The sequence below is a fragment of the Simochromis diagramma genome, unplaced genomic scaffold, assembly GCF_900408965.1.
Source record: "Simochromis diagramma unplaced genomic scaffold, fSimDia1.1 OVJJ01000610.1, whole genome shotgun sequence".
Lineage (NCBI taxonomy): Eukaryota > Metazoa > Chordata > Actinopteri > Cichliformes > Cichlidae > Simochromis > Simochromis diagramma.
In genome coordinates, this window is record NW_024387063.1 from 18,372 (window position 1) to 40,360 (window position 21,989).

Below are 21,989 nucleotides of genomic sequence, written 5' to 3' on the forward strand. Positions count from 1 at the left end.
AGTGAACATGCGAGGAAACTGGAAAACACATCATGAATAATCTAATTTAATCTCACCGTGCCCGAAGTTAGTGATGCATTCTGATGAAAAGGCTAAACATAGCCTATGGATTAACTCAGACCTATGATGTGAGGAGATAAAAACTGCCTTAGAGAGAATAAGGTCAGCTCGGGTCAGTGCCGTGCTGCTGTACGCGTTGTACAGGAGCGGTTAATGAAATGTAGGTCGTTATTGCGTGACAATGATGAGACAATTAAAAGCTTGCATTTGTGCTGCTCTTGCCATTTTCTTGCAGATGACAATGCTGTCACACCCAGGGTACTGTGAGTATGTATTTCCTGTCTTATTTTTATTATAGAGAACAATGCTGGAAAGCTGTAGCCGCACCAACTACAAGGGCTTTTTGCACAATATCAGCAGTGCAGTCCAGAAGAGGGTCACTGTGTCACTGTCTCTGTTTTGTCCTTCTGTGGCAATCTAATTACCACACAGCAAACGCGGGTCTGTTAATATTCCAGTAGATAAAAACGACATTTTTATTCAGATAATGTGGCGAACATTAGAACCCAGCAGTTCCTAGCAAGCATGATCTCCCCTACAATAAGCCCGACTTCCTAGACAGTTATGTCCTATTTCAGATGCTTGTGCTTTATTCGATTATCTTTTATTTCCACTGCAGAAATCCTATCACTTTGTACTCATTATTTAAAAGCATAAAACATGCTGAAAACATTGTGATTCATAAACTCACTGGACACTTTATCAGCTACACCTCTTCGTCTACTTGTAAATTCAGTTTTTGAATCAGTCAATCCCATGACATCAGCTCACTGCATTCACACCGGTAGATATGATCAAGATAGCCTGCTCACGTTCGATGTCCAAAATATCTAGTGAGCCCCAGTTCTCTGGGTGAAAATGCCTTGTTGATGTCAGATGTCAAAGGAGAATTGCCAGACTGCTTCAAGCTGAAGGCAACAGCAATGAAATAACCACTTGTTAAAACCAAGGTATGCAGAAGAGCATCTCTGAATGCACAACATGTCAAACCTTGAAGAAGGTGCACTACAGCAGCAGCAGACTGCTGTCAGCTAAGAACAGGAAACTGAGGTTACAGTTGACAGGGGCTCAAAAAAATGAGATAATCGAAGATTGGAAAAATGCTGTCTGGTGTGAGGCATCTTTGCATGGATCCATCCTTCAGATCCGTCACTGTACTCAAGTAGTGTCCACAGTCACCAGATCCCAATCCAGTAGACAACTTTCAGGATTGGTGGAATGGGAGGCTGACATGATGAATGTGCAGCTATCAAATCTGCAGCAACTGTGTGATGCTGTCATGTCAAATATGGACCAAAATCTCAGAGGAATGTTTCCACACGTTGTTGAATGTGTGCCACAGAAAATGCCTTCAAAATCAGCTGATTGCAAGTATAAACAACTTTTATGAGTCTTACTACGAGCCTGCATTGAGGCCAAGATTATTTTGAAAAAATACTTGCATGTTTTTTTCAGGTTTCAACAAGGTGCTCTGCTACACCTACAGCTCTACTGAAGCATAAGATGTATGGAAATGTACACTACAGCATTCTATATGATAATAATAATAATAATGGATTGCATTTATATAGCGCTTTTCGGGACCCCTCGAAACGCTTTACAATACCACTATTCATTCACTCTCACATTCATACACTAGTGAAGGGAAACCACAGTTGTAGCTTGTAGCTATATGAGTACTGTAACAACTGCTAAAGCCATTACTGGTTTAAGTACAGTTTCTATCACTATATTTTTTTTACATTAACAAGTCTTCTGCGTGTGCTAACAATAAAATAGCTGAACTGAATTATTACAGTATTGCACATTTTGCATTGTAATACATTGTACAACAATCCTACTAATACTACTACTAATAATGATGATAATGAAAATAATATAAATAATATAAATAATATAAATAATTATGATAATGATGATTGTAGTATATGTATGTTTGTGTGTTCACTATTGCATCCTAGACAAGTGGACCAATCTTGATGAAACTTTGCATAAACACTGCCTCGGGCAACATCTATGCCATATATAAATATCTGATACAATTCCCACGATCTTATTTATTTATATACAGTAAAATTGGTTCTTGTTTCTCAGATTAGATTCATCTTGGATTTTGGATTAACCTGTATTATTTTAATATTGTGTGGTAGAAGAACATCTCCTTTATTTCCCTGTTACATCAGTCTAAGTGAACACACTGTCAAACTCAATCCTGAGATTGTCCTTTAGCTGACATGCAGAGAGGGCATGTGCGCTTTAGGCACAGATCTCACGCTGTGTTTTAATGTAAGCAATTGGGGGGGGCACCCAACAACCTGAAATTAAAATAAAATAAGTACAGCAATGGTTACCATTTTATTCCTGAAACAGAGCTCCAGCTCTCCTGGTGAAGTGTAAGTTATACCTGATTACTTAAAGATGGTTTTTGTTTTCTGTGCTGTTTGTATTTCACCTGGCTACAAATATTTTATAGGTTACAACTTGAACAGTAGAGCGAATGAGTTACACTGAAAAGCAATATATTGCATATACAGCAGGCTTTCTCGTATTCACTATCAAATATCTACCATCTGCTTATTGAGCGGTTTGCAGCCAGCTTCCACAAAATGGGACATGGTTGACTGTAAATGAGAGGAAAAATAAAAAATAGAGGGTTCTGCTTCTACTGTACGCACACGAGCCTGAACATCTGGATGGGGGCGCTGTGACAATGAATGCCCAGAGAGCGTGGCGCTATACATCTGACACAGGAGAATTATAGAGTTAATAGTATTTGGCATGACAGGGAGAGAGAGCGGGGAGCGCAGTGCCGTGCCTGAATGCAGTCTCATCCTGTTTAGTATTCACTGTGCGCAGCGCCTGGAGGCCCCGGAGGGCTCACCTGCCCGGAGTCTAGACGCACTCTCAGTACAGATCAGACAGCGGGGATCGAACCGCCGGCCCGGCAGGCTTCACGTCCGTGCGGTGTCGGGCATCGGAGGGGAATTGGTTCCAGCACCAAAGACACGCCGGTGAGTGAGTGGGGTTGAGTGGGTGGACTGGTGGGTGGGGCTCAGACGGTCGGGTCGGCTGGGGACGCTGGCAGTCTACCTGCCCGCAGCGGCGCGTGGGCTCGAACCCGTGATCCGTTATTCTTTCGGATGTAATCTGATTACCGCCAGTTTTATTGCTGTTGGGCTACATCTGTATTTACATTACCCGTGTGACTATTTCTGTATTTCTATGCATTTCTACCGGCTTTCTAAATTATTTCTGTCTTATTTAACCATATTTCAAAACGAAAAAACAAAACAGTTTAGCCTCGTATAAAACGAATAAAAGCGATGAAAAAACATCTATGCATTTTGACATGAAAAAAAAAAATCGCTATATCTTGAAATGCAGAAAAATGTAAACTTTGCTCCGCATTGTCTGCACTGAATGAAAACAGAGTGAGTGTGTGGGCGAGCCTATAATTTACCCCTTAACTTGTTTTTAAAGGCTTTGGAGACAAATTAAAGATTTGGTGAGGTTTATTTTGATTACCACTGAGGTAAACTTTTTTATTTTACTTTGGTTTGAAGTTATGACATCATGCAACTCTGATTTTTTTTTTGATGTAAAGACACTAATAATAAATCAATAGGTGGGCTAGTCATTTTAGATTACGCACCTGTGACCTGCTGACAATATAGCATACAGTAAACAAAGTGCCCAATAAAATAGTGCATACAGCCTCTGTGTGTCTGTCTGTCTGTCCATCGGTAGCTCTGCGATCTGTCTGCAACCCCTGGGAGAGTTTAAAAAAAATCCCCGCTCTGCTCCTCTGCGTCCTCCTCGATAGCTCCGCTCTCTTCTCGCTGGCACGTGTGTGTGCGTGCGTGCACGCCCGACATCCTGCGCGCTCGCAAAGTAATGTATGTGTATGCGTGCTCCGCTGCTGGTTCACGGCGTACAGTCACAGTGAATGAGTGTCTGTAGTGAGGCGGAGGGAGACACTAGACCGCTTCTGCTTTGCTCCTCCATTGAAACACTTTCCAGCGAACACAGCCGAGGGGTGAGTGGAAGCTCGGCGGGTCACCGTGTGTAACGGTTCGGACTCGGCCCGTTGGGGAGGGTGGTTGGGGGGCCGGGTTTGCTAGTTGCCCGTGCCCACCACTGCGTGTTTGTATGTGCTTACATTTCTGTGGGTGAATTTAGATGGAGGGGTGGTGTATGGGACTTCGGCGTTTTGTTGAAGTGGAGGTTAGGCTATTGTTTTTTAGGGGAGTGGGGTGGTAAAGTTGTGCTGGCTCCTATGGGGGATGGGTGCTTGGGGACAGACCAAAACTTTAACCACTTCACACCGGCACCACTCACTCGTCGCCTCGGGCTACCCCTGGGCGACTGTCTTCTCGTGAGACCTATGCTCCTCTTTCTCTAGCATTCCTGAACTTTCTCAGAAACTACCTGAGGTTTGAGCGAGGCGTGCATTTATTCCCCTCTTCCTTTTAGACATTGCTTCATTTGAACGACGCTGGTAGTTGCTTATTTGTGTAATCTCATGGCATAGGCTGCTGTCGGTAAATGGGTTAAGATTTTACAGCCAGCCCCCTACTTTCCTTTCCCCTCCTCTCCTCTCCTCTCTCGCCATGCCGGATCCATCCGTCTGTCTCGCCCACAGTTGCAGCGCATTTGTGTCCCGGGATGACCTGTTGATGTCGGCTAAAGATGGAGTGCCAGGATCGCCCTCCGCTGTAGACCCCCCGCTTCTCCTTTAAAAAATACCTTAAGAATCTTAGTTCCTCAGAGTGAAGATAGCCCCGCGTGGTTCCCGAGTCCGCTTTTTGGTGGAGATGCAATAAAGCATTTATTCGCTGTGATATAGCATAAGCGACATTTTGGAGGGGGAACAACGCGTGTCTGTCCCATGTCGGTAGCTGCCATTCGGCCGGAGGAGGAGGGAACTCGGTCTTAACGGACATCACACCGCGCTGGCACGGAGTGGAGGGGAGACGGGAACTGCTGAATATTTTACCCCCCGCCCCCGACTATTTTTGTGCCATATTTCGTACCCCTGGTCCCCCAGACGATAAACGTGTGTGTTGAGGGCAGTTAAAAACCATCATTGACATTCAAAAATAAAAAAGAGGAGCTCTCTCGTTCTCCTTTTTTTTTGTCCATTTTCCGCTGCCGCCCCCTCCCTCGCCCCCTCCCTCCGCTGAATGCACGCACACACCGGCCCGGGCCAGTTGAGGACTCCCAAATTCTACCGGGCATCGAGGCTGGCACACGGCGGGGCACCGAGAGCTCTCTGCCCGCTCTGACTGCCCTGCTGCACCGCTGGTGGCGGCGGGCTGTTTCTCTCCGAGGCGTCCGCCAGCGAGACTCTGCGAGACTTTCATGTGAGATTAATTGATGTATAATTAATGTGTATAAATGATATCTCGGTTTTGAAGTTTCTGCTCTAGTCGTGCTCAAGGGAGGCTACGACTATAGCCACATTGTGATGCCTGTCTGCTCACGAGTTTCAGCAAATACAGGATTTCTAGCCCAAACGGCTGCAAACTAAAGGCCACCCAAGGCTGGCGTTTATTACACGTGATTTGGAGCCTTGTTTGTGAGTTGTGTGCATGTGTGAACTGTTTTTACTTCTGCCAGTGTTAGCCTTAGCTTTAGCCTGCTACTTGCTAACAGGCCACCTTTAACCTCCCCAAACCAGGAAACTGAATATGATTAAGCAGTGATTGATATTGATATCAAAAGCCCGTGTTCACGTGGTTGCTCGGGTTTATTATCTGGCAGCAAAATGACTGCGGTAATCTAATGTTGGTGTTTTGGTATTAGCAGCAGCATGTGGTTAGTTTGCATAAACCTGAGTATATATATATATTTTTGCTTTATTTTTGGTGCTGGAAAACAATTTTCAAAGTTGCAGATGATTGAAACACACACGCAGTCACACACTCTTTTTTTCTTGTGGAGTCAAAGCACATAGTGGGGCACATGGGGAATACAGGGCAAGGGTCAAGTAGTGTGAGTTAACTCTCCTTTTCTGTTTCTTGGAAGTTATTGTGACCTCTGACCTGTGAGGAGCAAAAGGTGCCTGGTACCATATCCCTGTGTGACATGACATGTCAATGAAGCAGTGTGAATGGAAACCAGCTTGCATGAAAAAAAAAAGTTCTGCTTTTAAAATGTTGAAACTTTTATCAGCATCGCCAGCTTATTATTGTCATTATCAGCAACTGTGCACACTGTCACTCGATGTGTTCGCTGCTTTATTTTTATTCTTTTTGTCTTCGAATACTGTGGGGAGATTTTATTTATTTATTTTTTCAGCAGACATGCTTTGTCTTGGCAGCTGCTTATTATTCATACGACTGCACATATTTACACCTGGAAACAGCCACAGACATCTCACCATTGGTCGCTGAGATGCTCCACTGGGACATTTGTCAGTTCAATTGCTTGCTCAAGGCCATGGGAAGTGCAGATGTTAGCGGAGCAGATCGTGCATTTTTAGTGCCATAGAATCAGAAACAGTCATTTTTAGACTTTCTTCGCTATCAAAACACTGTTTTGTAAAGACAACGACCCACATTTCCCAGTAAGATCGTTGTGTTCTGATTAAAGTAGAAGTAATGCGTGTAAACAAATCCTGTATAGGACCCACATTGCGCTGAGTAAATATCACTCGGAGCCTCTACAGTTGAATTTTAATTGCACTTATTCAATGCATATTGATTTCTTTACATCGACACAAGCTGTCAAGCCACAATAACGTGTCCAGGTACAATAGCAAGGCACAAACGAACTTTCTTATTGCCAAAGCTTTATCGATTCAAAAAGAATAGGTAGGAGAAAACTAACCTATATACAATGCACTCGGTAACAGAGACCCGATATAATGAGACTGTTTTTTACAGAACAAATTGTACAGAGTGCTCCCAATCCAATAATCCGTTTATGATCATAATTGTCCTCGTACAGAACAGGACTGCACAATTAATTAAGTGTAATTATATTGTCGAGCAGTTTACACAATTAATAAACATAGTAATATTTTGCAATTTTAAGGCATTATATTCCACTTTGTGTGGTGGCTAGTGTTGAAATCTATCTCTCTGTCTATCTGTATATAAAAATGCTGATAGCCAAGGCTGATCTGTGCAGGTTAGATCAAGCCTCATTAAAACAAAAATTAAAATGCTTTTGATGTAATGTGTGGCAGTGGAGTTGTAAGTAATCACATTTTACTCTTCCCTTTCAGTCCACTGTCATAGTTTTCATGCCTGCATCAATCAGATTTAATTAGTCACTATAAACATAATTAATTATGATGGCCCCCTATTCTCAGCGCTGCCCTTATGTAGGCGTAAGGCAGGAGCTCAGGACTGCTTTAGTCCAATTTGTTCACCCTTTATTTTTCAGCCAGTGAAGGTTTGCTGAGCGTGCATGCCAGAGCAGCACCCTGCTTCACATTCACACCTGGAAGCTTCACACCGTACAGCCACTGGCTTTTATTACCGGCCAAGGAGAAGCTCAACTGAAGGAGTTATGGTTTAAAGGGAAAAATCCACCTCCAGATATGGTATTGTTTTGTAATTTCGATGGAAGCCATTCCAGGAGTGAGGTTAGTTTGTGAAAAGTTGTAATTTTCTTGTTTTGTTAACCTTTGCAAAACCTTCTTTGTCAACGTTTCCCAGAAGGACTCCCGGTGATTAAAGCGTTGGTCACTTTTGGGCTGTATGCTGAATGTGCAGTTATTAAGTGGGTTTGGAACTAGAGGCATTGTCATGTGTCTTGGCTTGTTCTTATGACAAAGTTATAGCTGTTGTCACCACTTCAGCAAAGTTAGAGGTATTGCTGCAGATCCGATTTTTGGGCTGAATCTGGTTGCATAGAAATCTGTATGTCTGCCTTTTACCCACTTTGTGTTATTGTGAGAGAGCAAGTCAACAAAAAACAACCCACCCCTTAACAGTGGAGTTAGTCATTTTTTGAGGTTATTTAATAGAAAAAAAAAATTGTACTCATCAATATACATACTTTAGTGAACAATTATGTCTTCCAACTAATTGATGCATTCTCCTAAACTTAAAAACTTACATCAGTCAATTAAAAAAATCATTAATATAAATTTAAAATACATAGGAGTAGGTTTGTGGTTTGTGGAAGTCACCATGTTCCCTCACAATACCCTAAAAATCACACTTTCCTGTCTCATGGAAGTTTATTCTCTCCAGAGACTCCAACAAAGTTACTTCAGGGATAGTTTGACTACCAGCGGCTATTGTGGCAAAAACCACAATACGGCGGTATGGCTGTCATCAGATAGAAGTGAGCTTCTTTGAAACACTGACCTGTATCCTTATTTTTTCACAAAGATTTACAGCCTCGTTTAGATTAAATAAGGGTAGATGCTTTTCAACCAGCATTGACAGCTGAGGTAAACAATGGATTGATAGCTTTCCATAGATAGGGAGAAACTGCGGGGCAAAGCCGGTCCAAACTGTTACAGAAACATGCCAGCTGGCCGCAGCATTCATGGGGTACAGTCTAAATTTAATGTTCTTGATATGTTGGCTGATTAAAACATGTTTGTCCTACAGCAGCTTGGATCACGGAGTTGAATTGGGAGGTGTAAGTCAAATTTTTACACACTCACTTTTAATTTATGTAAACTTTGTTGTTGTCACTTTGACAGTTGGTCAGCTTTTTTTTTATCTAAAAGAGAAAAACATGGACATACATATGGTATCAGTATTGTATGAGTATTTGGGGGGTTTCTGCCCATTTATCATCAGTTTATGTCCAGTTTCCTTGCAAAGTGGTGCTTCCAATCTCTTTGTAGGTTTATTTGTTGCATGATAGTTTTTTTCAGGAATAAAGTGCATTGTGAAGTAGGCAGATTCTGTTTTACACTCGGATCACTGCATTTGAACCAAATCAAGTTGGTTGTTGGTTTCCTGTAGAAAGAACGAACTGATGGTGGCTTGCTTTAGCAGCATGACCCAAAGGAAAAAGCTGTCCAGCATAGTCACAACAGTCTGTCAGTTACAGACTTGGGACCATGTCGTGCTTGCTTGTAAGATTTCCATCTGTGTTTGTAGACCAATTTGGAGTGTAAGCCATTGTTGCCTTTTCTCAGCCTCAGTCTGGGACTTCATGAGAAAGGTAACACTTTTTAGACAAAGAGCATTGTGATATCTTAATGTTAGCGATGAGGAATCATGTTAGTTCCAACATTAACAATATTACATTATTATTAGTCATAGGCACTAGGTGCCATCAGTATGTGTACTGGCCAGGTTATGATATCTGTTTAATATGTTAGTGTCATTGAAATTGAAACTTCAAAATGTCATTTGTCATAAAACTTTTGATGTTGGGAACTTTAGACAACCTTATTTGAGAGCCGCCCCCCCCCCCCCCCCCCCCCCCCTTCGTAGCTGCTATTTTGCTCCTTTTGTTTGAAGTCGCTGAATGTCATTGACTTTCTCTGGTCTCTGGTTGCCATGTTGCTGCTAGTCGCTTAAATAAGCAGATTAAAGTGAACAAAACCATTCAGAATTTGAGTGCATTTTTAAGATAGAAGATCTTAAACACACATAAAGGAACAGTTAGAGATGTAGTTAGTAAAGCAACTGCAAAGCTGCCACTTTCAGTAGACTGAACAATGTGATATGTGACTATGTGGTTATAGAGGATTTCTCTCAGGGGATCTAAAAGTCCACAATTTGTTCCCTCACTGTTACTTCTTCAGAACAGAGGTAGTGCGTGGAAAGTCCATAGCCTACGTCTTTTACAGCTACATTCTATGGCCTTGTCTCCTGCTGTATTTGGTACGTCAGTGAATTGTCTTCAGTACATTTGCTGGGTTTTCCCACAAGATATGAAACTGGAAAACATTCACTTTCTGTCACCAACTGAGCTCCACCCACTAAACATGTATTTGCCATTTATGAGCATTAAAAAGGGCTATTGTGCTTGAGTTAAGTGGCGATGGAATTTCCTGTAAGGGGATACATTTTGTTTATGATAGAATAGAATTCAACTTTATTGTCATTGCACATGTCACAGGCACAAGGCAACAAAATGCAGTTTGCATCCATCCAGAAGTGCTTTAGCCATGATATAGATATATTACAAATATATATTAGCAATAATATAGATATGTGAGTATATTACAGAAATGGGTCTATTATGGTATGTTATAATGTACACGGTATGAAGTATGTTATGAATATGCTATAACTGTAAGTATGTACAGGCTGTAGTGAGTACAAGCTATGTACAGGCTATGAACAGGATATAAATATGAAAAACTATACAGAATATGAAATAAAAAAACTATACTATAAGGCTATAAGCCCTCTGCCCTTCTTTGTTCACTCGTGGCTGAATGGATAACTACCTAAGTGTAGTGCTGGGGAAGTTATGCATCAGCATTTCTTATTTGGCATTTGTCTTTGCTGACTTAATATTGTTCACTACAGCTGCACAACAAATCACTTGTTAAATCAGATCATGACTGTAATCACTGGAGATACTTGGAGTTTGACTCACTGTTTTAAGCCTGGCCTCTGGCTTTAGAAAATCTAGATGGAATACTTTGGCCAAACCCAGATTGAGAGTAAATAGCAAAAAGTAAGTCTGGGGAATCAATCAAACTTTACTTTGGCCTTCATCAATTATGAAAACAGTATGATAATCCAGTGCACCCATTGTCCATTGCTTTTTTTCACTTCCTAAAAGCCCACATTCACTTCTGGCCAGGCTGTAGAATATTTCACATTAACTAGAAAATTATAATTGAATTTTAATAAAATCCACTGTGCAAAGACATTTTTAAGTTCACTTAATGCAGAATGGCTTCAAGTCCTGTTCGAAGGCAAATGACATGGCATAAGAGCATGTGCATAACCATGGCTTTTTACTAGACAAAGGTGAAGAAAAGCTGTGGTTCTTATGTTTGTTGTCTTTCTTATTGTTTCTTTTTTCATGTCGGTTTTGTTGTGGTTGTTGTTGTTTTTGGGTTTCTTTTTGCCTGTTTTTGATTTCTACTTATTGCAGTTTTAACATTTCACATGTGATCCATTTTGTCATATAAAAGGTAAACTTAATTTAGTCTGCTAGAAGTTTGTTCTTGGTTATTAAGGCAAAATACCCTACATTCCAAATAATCATTTTTGTATTGTGAGATGGTGGCATTTTGAATCATTTAACATTTACCTAAGACCTGAGTACGGTGTGTACTCAGGCATAAAGCCAGTTCTGCCATTCCTCGGTAAAGTAAACAGTAAGTCAGGTGATATAAATTAATAAAGAAAGCCACAATTAGCAGGCAATGTGGCGTGGTGGTGAAGGAACCTGTATTATAAAGTAGCTAATGACAGTCAAATTGTCTTCTTTTATTGTAAACCAGAGATGAATAAATATTCTTTTATAACATGAGCTCTTTGTGATTTGATGATGTGTCTACATAATAAAACTGTACTCAATCTGTTTATGACCTCAAGTGAGGGAGGTTAATCAGACTTTAAGAAATAATGACCTACAGAGTTCTAGACCTTTTCAAGATTACAATATACGTCAGGTGAGCAATTTCTTATTATCAAGATGTTTTTTCTATTGATTCCAGCTGATGAAGTGATCCAGCAGTTCTGTCAGATGTGTGATGAATATTAGATCAGAGTTAAGAAGACTAGAATAGTACATGATTCATTGTCCCAGAGACAATGATTTTGACTTTTTAAAAAGTCACTGAAAGGCTTTGAAACGTGCTAGGGACAGGCGTGTTTGGCAGTAAGTTGTTATGAAAAAATCAGAATCCAGATATTGAAAACTTTTACCAGAAATTGAAGTACCTACCCTAGAAGCTCTTTGCATCGGCGCGCTTTGATGATTTACACTATTACATCCAGGTTTCCATTAACATTCCTGTGACAGTTCAAATAAGCAACATGGATCAGTCACGCTTTTCCCATTCTGAATGGCAGGTAGTTTTTCGTGTCAAGGCTAGAGATGGGAATTGATAAGATTTTGTAGATTTCTTTAATGTGATGTGCTTATTGATCTGGTTCTTTATCAATTCTTGGCTCAATTTTATGTGAGAAAATGAGTACAGCGAGGTTTTTTTGTCAGAACAGCTTCATTATCTAAAGTCCCAAACAGAGTACTGCCTAATGCTAGCTGGCATCTGAGGTGGAGGAAATGAGAGCATGTTTGTGTGGCATTTGTTTTAATTTATAATAATGGATTGCATTTATATAGCGCTTTTCTGGGCATCCAAAGCGCTTTACAATTCTACTATTCATTCACTCACTGGTGCAGGTAAACCACAGTTGTAGCCACAGCTGCCCTGGGGCAGGCTGACAGAAGTGAGGCTGCCATATCGCAACATCGGCCCCTCTGGCCAACACCAGCAGGCAGTCTTGCCCAAGAGAGAGAGAGCAGGGGGATCGAACCGGCAACCTTCCGGTTACAGATGAGCTTCCCAACCCTCTGAACCACGGTCGCCCCACAATTTAAGCTTTAAGCATGGTGCTAATGTTATTATATTTCACCTTATTTAGTGCCAGTTACCACTGAGCAGCACTGTTGGGCGACAGTAGCAATAGCACTTGTTCTGCATGTATTTAGAGCGTCACATACATGGAAGTGAAGCTCACGTTGTGTGTAAGATGTTTCAGCATGTTGCTGGTGTTTCCATCCCTACCTGAAATAATCACTTTGTGACTTTGTGAACACAACTGTTCTCATCTTTCTCAGTGAAATCAAGTCATGCTCTGAGCCTCTTCTTCCTCTCTGCCATAACTCCTTTATGTGGTAACACTAGACATGTGTATGAGGTTGTTTTGCAATCAAAGTGCACACTGCCAGCACCTGCAGGCATTGATAAAGGAATTGATAAGCTCAGAGGCATAGAAATCTGATACTTTAAAACATTTGAAGCTATTTCTCAAGTGGCACTGGTTCTTAGTTCCCTTGAGAACCTCTTGCATTTTCTTTTTTAGTTCCAACTTTAGGGAAAGTATTTTACATCACAAGCGAGACCTTTGAGTAAGGCCTCAGTCATACAGGCCTAGAGACCAACTAGGCAACCATCTGGTAACTTCTACTCGCAAGGAAAAAATGTGTATTCTATGACAAGCTGGGGAGGTTTTTCTCGCAGTTGTTAATGGGAAGCTTGCTTCAAAGAGGCACTTGGTGCTGTTGTTTTGGTTGCTAGCAGGTTGTTGCAGTTGGCAATAGTTTGTGTGGAAGATGTTGACTTGCTACTCAAGCTACTCACAAAGCAGGAGACAATCTATGAAAAAAAATATTCGCCTTAGAAACACAAGTTGTTCCTCAGTGCTACAACCTTTGCTTTGAAATCACCCTCTCGCTTTCCAGTTTGCAACACAACTTTATTTGCAGCTTTGAAATCAAATGACAAACATCTGCAAACTACAAGCAGAGGTTGCCAGGTTGTTGCCAACTGGTCTCTAGGCCTGTATGACTGAAGTCTAAGGCTACGTTCACACTGCAGGTCTTAATGCTCAATTCCGATTTTTTGATCAAATCCGATTTTTTTGTCTGCTTGTTCACACTACAAATAAAATGTGACAGCAAACGCGCTCTAGTGTGAACGCTCAAAGCGGCCCGCATGCGCAAAAGAAGACGTCACACACAACGCGCTCTGTTTAGACCCAGAGCAAACTATATTGTTTGACTGATGGCCCTTAATATAAAGACTTCGGACTTCACGTTTCCCAATTTTTGCTTTAAGTTATTTTGTTATTTACATAATAATGTAAATAACCTAATAATGATCCTTATTGCTGTTTTAGAGAGGAGCGGTGCTTCAAAGGATAGTTGCAGATTTCTGTCAGAATCTGCAGATTATACATTATAAATAAAATGTTCACGTTGTTTTCCCAACAGTTTCACTAACATCTACACGGGATGGACAGGAAGTGTTCGCGATGTCTTCTCCGGAGCTGATAATTGCCGTCTGTCTTGTGTCAGTGACGTAAAAGACGGATTTAATGCGACATGACCATTCAAACAGCAGTCGCTTTCTAAAACATCGGATATGTATCGGATTCAGTACCACATACGAAAGTGACCCAGATCGGATTTGAAAATATCGGATTTGTGCCGCTCACACTGTCATACCATGATCGGATATGGGTCGCATAGGGTCAAAAAAATTGGAATTGATGCGCTTTCGCCTGCAGCGTGAACGTAGCCTAAGAGACTCAAAAGTCTCGCTTGTGATGTAAAATAATTTCCCTAAAGTTGGAACTAAAAAAGGAAATGCATACATATATGGTGATTGGTCAACTGCACACTGCTGCAGCACTGATGACTGACAAAAATAATCCATGTAAAGTTTAGCTGTGTAATATCAGCGAATCATCATGTAGCTGGCCAAAGTAAAAAAAAACACGCAACACTGACTAAAGATTTAGCTTGCATTTCATGCTGCACTATTCTGTCCACGCCACATGTAGCATAATGACGTTATACTGGGTGTTTCACGCTTTATCTCCTTGCAGTTGTTGTTGCTGCTGCAGTGTCAAATGCCATTTTGTCATGTTAGCATTTTTATTAGTGGTTAAAATGAAAACAGAAAAAACGCTGTCCGAGGTAAGTAGGTCTTGGAACAGCTCCTAGATCCTCACCAATAAAGGATTTTTAAGACTGATATGGATTTGGTGATTTAAAAATCTGATGTATCTGCAAGTATGTTTTTTATTATTTCAGACACATCTTAACAAAACCTGTTAAATTTATTTATTCTATAATGCTCTGTCCCATGCTTCGCAGATCAGTTAGTTTTTGTGTATTTTCCTTTGTCTGCCAATAGATGACCAAATGGCTAATATTGACCGACAATATCAGCCCGCCGAAAAATCGGTGGACCCCAAGTAGTTACCCTTTGGGAATCCCAAGAAGTCTTTGTTCGAAAAACACCTACAGTGGATCTACTGGACAACGGATATTGAATATAGAGGTGCCTGGCAGGGGGAAAAGAGGAATCCCACAAAGGAGGTTCATGGATGTAGTGAAAGAGGACATGGAGTTTGTGTATTTGTGTGACAGAAGAGGATTTTAGGAATAGGGTGAGAGGGAAGCAGATCATCTGCTGGTGCAGCCCCAGAAGGGAGCAACCTCAAGAAAAGCTGTATATATGATCTTTTTTAACCTTTAAGTGTCTGCTGTTGCATCACTGTACACACTCCCGCAAATGTATGAGGAGAACCGGAGTTAGAAAGCTGGTGTGTAGGTTCTAGGCTTGGTCTGTGAGCCTCGTTCCTAGTGGAGGAACGAGGCTAATCAGTTTCCTATTAGTGGTTTGTTTGGGTTTGTAGTCAGGGTAGGAGCTCATCATCATCAGCTCCTCACCACAAGCTGCGCTCCAAATACTTGTCGGTGTCAGCTAAGCTCGGCCACCATCCATCACTCGGAGGCCACGATCCTCTATATAACGTATTTGTTCAGTGGAGTCGTGACTCACCTTTGTGCTCTCGTCTGTTTACTTCTGCTTTGTCATACTTGGCGTTCGAGTCGTTCTGTGTTTGTATTGTGCATTTTTAAACAAAACCAAAAAAGTGATGACTTCAGTCATGAGAAACACCGATTTTAGAGATAAAGTCCTGCTTTATTTTATTCCTTTTCTGTACTTTGACAGTTCCTCCACTTTTGATCACAAGCTTCTTTGTTGGATGGTGACGAAGACGAGTGAAATAGATGAGTTATGTAAGAGGCTGTGTTTTGACTGGGAAGCAACGACAAGAAAATAACAAAGTAGGCCAAAAACCACCAAAACAGTTTATTAACTGAGAATTAGATGTCATGAAACAAGGGTTGTTTTTTTTTTAAAGAAAAAAGATAAAGGCTTATGTAACTGTGGCTGGTGGCCCCAAATTCTGTTTCATTTGAAAGATAGAGTTTTGAATTAAAGTTGTTTACCAAATACTTAATTCATTAATCATCACACACTTTACTTACCCCATTTCTTTATTTTAAGTCTCTTTCGTCCCTCCTTAACTCTGCTTTGCTTGTGTTTTTTGCATATTTTCCAGTTCTTCTTTGCGCTCTTATCTCATAACTCATTTATTTGGTTTCCTTTGCTCCTGTCACGCTGCCTCATTTTATCGTCTCCTTTCCATCACGTCTCTCATTTTTTTCCTGTACCAATTCCCAACTCTCCTGACCTTCCTGCCAATTACCTGTATGTCCCCATCATCCCTTCATCTACCTTCCTTCCAGATAATTCCTTTCCTCCATCACCCACTCCTTCCTTTTTAACCTTCCAGTGCTCCTGTTATCCACACACTAACTTGTTTCTACTTCCTGCAGACCCTGTGGTGCTGGGCAGAGCGTTATGGCTCAGACGCTGCAGATGGCGATCCCTAACTTTGGCAACAATGTCCTGGAGTGTCTGAACGAGCAGCGGCTGCAGGGCCTCTACTGTGACGTCTCCGTGGTCGTCAAGGGACATGCCTTCAAGGTCAGAATTAAGTTTTTTGACGACTTCATTCAAACTAATATAGCTAACGGCATTTTTGTTTGACCTGAATACAGGCAGAATCAAAAGTGCATATTTAAAGTTAAAAGTAATTGATCTTTTTATGTCTCCACATAGCTTACTCTCATTGCCAAACACATTCTTGTTGTCTGTGCACCCATCCATGCTGAATACAACTCTTTACTGTAATCTATTTACTTTGAATTTCTCCAAATTTGGCAGAAATGTGCACTCTCACTAAAGTATGAAAGGATCTCAATGTCACTGTGACATTTCAAAAGATGTTTTTGCTTGTAACTCAAGAAAACTTTTACTGATTATGACAACATTTATCTCGGATGACCCAAATGCAAAAGCACTAGTGTTATTAATTTTTCAACATCATAAGTGAAAAAGAGAAGAAGAGATTGTGGCCATATTTCATCAGTGGACAGATAATGACCTGGTGACACTGATCTTTGGTGTCAGCCTATCAAATTCCTTTATAGTTGTTTTTAGGGATGTAGTTGTTAGTGAGTTGTTATCAAGGTGAGCGAACTGATCTGTGGGAGTCATCTATTCTTTGCAGTCAATTCTGTGTTGTTCTGTTTGCTCCTGTTGGTGTGGAAGAACTCGACTGGCCTGCACAGAGTCCTGACCTCAGCCTCATACACCTTTAGAATTAGTTAGAGCAGAGAGTGTGAGCCTTATCATCCAAAAATCTGTGTCTGAACACACAAATGCACTTCTGGAAGAATGGTCAAAAATTCCCATTAACACTCCTAAATATTGTGGAAAGCCCTCCCAGATAAATTGAAGCTGATATCATATCAAACCCTATGGATTAAGAACTATTTTTTATATGCATGTGAAGGCAGATGAGCGAATACTTTTGGCAGTATGTTTGGAGGTATTTCACACGTTTCACCAGTAAGTGTTCTTTTAAGTTTGCAGTAACTTTTGACTTAATGCAAACTGCACAGCATGGACATATAACTTGACGGGACTGAGAAGCTTTGACAGCGACATTGCTGTTGCCGTCCCTTCTCTCTCACTATGTTCAGTGTAACACTTGTTGGGGAGCTTTTTTTGCACTCCATGAATATATTTTCACATTATCTGTCTCTTGTCAGCTCCACTCCACATGCTAATAATTACTATGACATACCAATTCAATACATTTCTATTCTTGGGTGTATTTATTTGCCGCAGTTTGTTTTACAAAGTTAGTGTTTAAGTAGAGCCTGATGTTGGCTTACACATAAAGACTGACTCCCAGTCTCTTCCTCAGAGTGAATACAGCTTATTATTTTGACATTGGTGTCTGACAGCTACTCACTAAATGGAAGATAACCCAAGCCAAGGTGTCGTATTTGAACTGGAAAAATCTCAGCCACTGCAACCTTAGTCTTCTACGTATGAGTCTAGACAAGCACGGATGTAAAATGCAGCTTGACTCAGTTCACTGAGAGACACAGCGACAAGCTGGTAATTCTAGGTCCTCGTGCTTCCTTGTTGCCAGAATGTGCAGATGAATTGCCTGGAGTACTGTTTGTGCATGTAGTGTCAGGATTTTGGTGAGAATCTCTTGGTAGGATAAAAAAAACGATGCCTCGGGTCAAAAACTAATAGTCTCAACATTTTTTGAGCTTCCTTTGTCTGCCTCTCCTGATCAGTCAATAAACTGTTAGTTTTGGACTGTTTAGTGCAATTTGACATCGTAACCTGAAGACACTAATTTTGGCAGTGCTTCAAAAGTTACTGTTGAGCAATACGTGAAGTTTCCTTTACAACAGGATGCAATTTTCATGCTTTCCATTAAAATAAATTCAACCAGAGATTAACAATAAAAATGTATTAGTCTTCTTCTGTTACTACTTTCCTGTTTGTTTATGTCTTCTGCCTTACTGACAACAAACATGAGCAAGTGCAAATCTCCGGATATGGATGTTGATATATACTGTTTACTGCATCGGAGTCTATGTATTTTTAAACCCTTACGACTTCACTACCCCTGCTGTTTACCCCTCAGGCCCACCGTGCAGTGCTGGCAGCCAGCAGCTCCTACTTCCGGGACCTGTTCAATGCTGGGGGGAAGAGCTCGGTGGTGGAGCTACCCCCGGCCGTGCAGCCGCAGAGCTTCCAGCAGATCCTGGCCTTCTGCTACACGGGGCGCCTCAGCATGAATGTGGGAGACCAGTTTCTGCTCATGTACACCGCCGGCTTCCTCCAGATCCAACAGATCATGGAGAAAGGCACCGAGTTTTTCCTTAAGGTAAGCTGATAATGAAGCAATCACAAATCGAGTCATTTAAACGTCTGTTAAAGTTGAATGCAAATGTAGAAGAGCATCCATAGGAACACTTCTGTGAATATGAGGATTATTTAAATGTAATCAAAATGAAGCAGATGTAAAAATAGCCGTTTCTGCGTGCTGCCGCCGTGTTACCTGTTGTGCGTGACATTATGCGTGGCATTATGTTGTGATGGGGGCGTCTCTGTTTGTAGACACGTTCTCGTGAATCGAGAATAATTGAAACGTCGTACTGACACTACAGGTTCCCTCTATAGTAGCAGATGATCTGATTAGATCTGGAGTGCCTGGCTGCATAAATTAGCATATTAATGAGGGGGACTGATTTCCTTGAAAGTTCCACTTACACCTCTAGACACAGAGTTGATAAAATGCCAGCTATGTGCTAGTAGACCAGTAGAAAAACGATCAATACAACAAGATTTGATACTAGAAAAATCATATCGTGCAATCACAGTTTACTGTTCCTAAAATGTTCATTATTTGTAGTTTTCTTACTCCATCAGCTATTTTGGCAGAAATTTTTGATAGAATTGTTAATACAATGACCAAATAGTGCTAAAAATGAACGATCTTTTAGTTCCCAGTAGTGTTGTGATGTTAAATAGCCAGGATGTCCATGTTTGATTCATGATTACTAGATTTAAAGTTGCCTTATATGTTTTTTGTGTGTGAATGTTTCATACATTAAGGAGAATTCTTTTCAGCATTATAATATGGAGACTGTCAATTTTGAACTCCAGGACTTTTCGCTTAATTTGATTATACTGCTTTAGATTGTAACCACAATAACATGAACATATTAACCTTTTAATCAGCACATATTTTTCAGATATTACTATTTTATTGTTAAACTATTACTGTAGCATTCCACTGCCTCATTGATGGCTTTACAGTAAATGCTGTATGGTCATTTGTTTCTGACTTCTTTGTACCATTATACATGAACTTCAGGTGTGAATTACTTTGGTCATTTCCATAGATTGTGTATAGAAGATTAGCTAGCTAGTGCTAAGTAACATACAAATAAAACAGAAGTTTCTTCTTAACTGAGGCCAAGTGCAAACTTCTTGGACAGACTTTTTATTAGTTACTTCTAATAAAATGACAAAATATTCTGATAACATAAGCTACACCCCTAATTTTAAGCCTTAAAGAAAAAGAATAGATCAGTGATTTTTACCCCCCGCCTCATAAAAACAATGATGCAAAGACTCCAGCTCTGTTTGTTGAATCGCCCTTTTAAGGATTGTTTTCGGAAATTTAATATTTGGGTATGTTCGGACAGAGGATCAACTCAAGTTTGGAGCGAGCCTCTGCTGTCCACTAGAGGAACTGCAGGTTTTGTAATACAAGTGTTGGCTTCATTTGTTCAAGCTCAGGATGCTTCCTAATGTCATCATTTACGTTCTTTATTACTAAATTATTGCACCACTGCTGCCATGTGTTGCCTGAGATTTAAAACAGAGTGCTAGACACATTTTTGATACCTTATTTGAGAAATGTTAAGCCCAGCTCCATCAAACAACCAAGTTTCCCTCAGTAAATATTTAATATATGTATATATTTAATAGTGCTGTCTCTTTTTACCTGTCTTCAGTACTACCATCAGATTTGAGTAGATATCAGACATACAGTATGTTTACAGTAGATTTACCCTTCTAATGGCATAATATGTTTTGATCATATTCATGAAACTTTCCCCACACCAGGTCTCCTCTCCAAGCTGTGACTCCCAGGGTCTCCACACCGAGGAGACCCCATCCTCTGAGCCTCAGAGCCCCGTCACTCAAACAGTGGGAGTGGGCGGAGTTGGCATCGGTGCTGCCACTGTAGGGAGGCCTGCCTCCTGCCTGACACCCCTTCCCCTCGTGTCCAAGGTGAAGACTGAACATACAGCCACAACACCTCAGCCAGCTCCACAGCCACAGCAGGTAGGTTTGGTCTGGGCCTTGCTACACAACCCCACATGTTTTTGTCTTTTCTTTCTTTTTTGGTGGATGAAGCATAATCTTGAAATGAAGTAAGAGTCCAAAAACTTTCCGAGGAAGGAACATGAATTTTTTTAAAGGTCCTACTTCTTATTCGGTTACTTCAGCTTCAGGTAGAGTCAGATTACCCTAATAACGAAGTATATATAATGGATATGTTCATTTCTTTTCATTGAAAATGGAGGAAAGCATCTGTTGTGAGTTCCAAAAATAGTTTTTATGTGATGTCAAGTGCTGCTAATCTGCATATCTCTTTAGGGGCAGTGTGATCATCATCACATACTTTTGGTATAGATAAGCAAACATCATCATATTTGTCAGGTGTAGCGTTTCCCCATCAGTGGCAGATTTAACGTTAGTTGTGTGTGAGACGTGCGATCTTGTTAAAGCTGATATATTGCATGTTACTTCTTATTTTCACTTAACATTTCTGTAAGTGAAATGTTAACCTGTAGACGTCAGCCTTTTTCCACCACTGATTTGTTTCCACAGTTAAAAAGACAACAACAAAACAAACAGAGACTGAAATATTGAATATTGAAATAGTGCCAAGAAAACAGATCATCAGATATTTTCAGACGATTTAGAAAAATAGCAAGAGGGCTGGTTATTAAATATAATTATTTTAATAAAAGTTGGGCCCAATTAATCAGTTTCTGTTACAGCTTGTGTTATGATTTATTTATGTGATTGTTAAATCAGGAGTGTTAACGTCATTGGAGTTCATATTTGAGACAAATATTCCCATTTTTCTTTTAGTGTAAAGAAGTACGTTTTGATTATTTATTGACACATTTAATGTAATTAATTTTAATTTTAAATAATAAGTGTCCCTCGGGGTGTCCTGTGGGAGGTGTTGCGGGAGTATGGGGTGTCTGGCCCATTGCTACGGGCCATTCAATCCCTATACAACCGTTACAAGAGCTAGGTTCGCATTGCCGGCAATAAGTCGGACTCGTTCCCGGTGGATGATGGGCTCCGCCACCGATTCCGTTCATAATTTTTATGGACAGGATTTCTAGGCGCAGCCAAGTGGTGGAAGGCTTTCACTTCGGTGGCCTCAGAATCTCGTCTCTGCTTTTCGCGGATGATGTGGTTCTGTTGGCTTCATTGGATGATGGCCTCCAGCTTGCACTGGAACGGTTCGCAGCCGAGTGTGAAG

The 21,989-nt window shown here is 40.8% G+C and overlaps 1 protein-coding gene across 1 annotated transcript in view; it reads left to right on the forward strand.

Moving 5' to 3' along the window:
• Positions 1–4,110: 4,110 nt before the first annotated feature.
• The window catches only part of nacc1b (nucleus accumbens associated 1, BEN and BTB (POZ) domain containing b), a 36,271-nt gene continuing 18,392 nt past the window's right edge, over positions 4,111–21,989 (forward strand). The window contains 4 exon segments of the mRNA XM_040045219.1: positions 4,111–5,423; positions 16,375–16,525; positions 18,555–18,797; positions 20,549–20,770. Of these exon segments, the coding sequence (XP_039901153.1) occupies positions 16,400–16,525; positions 18,555–18,797; positions 20,549–20,770 (591 nt within the window). The 5' untranslated portion in view covers positions 4,111–5,423; positions 16,375–16,399.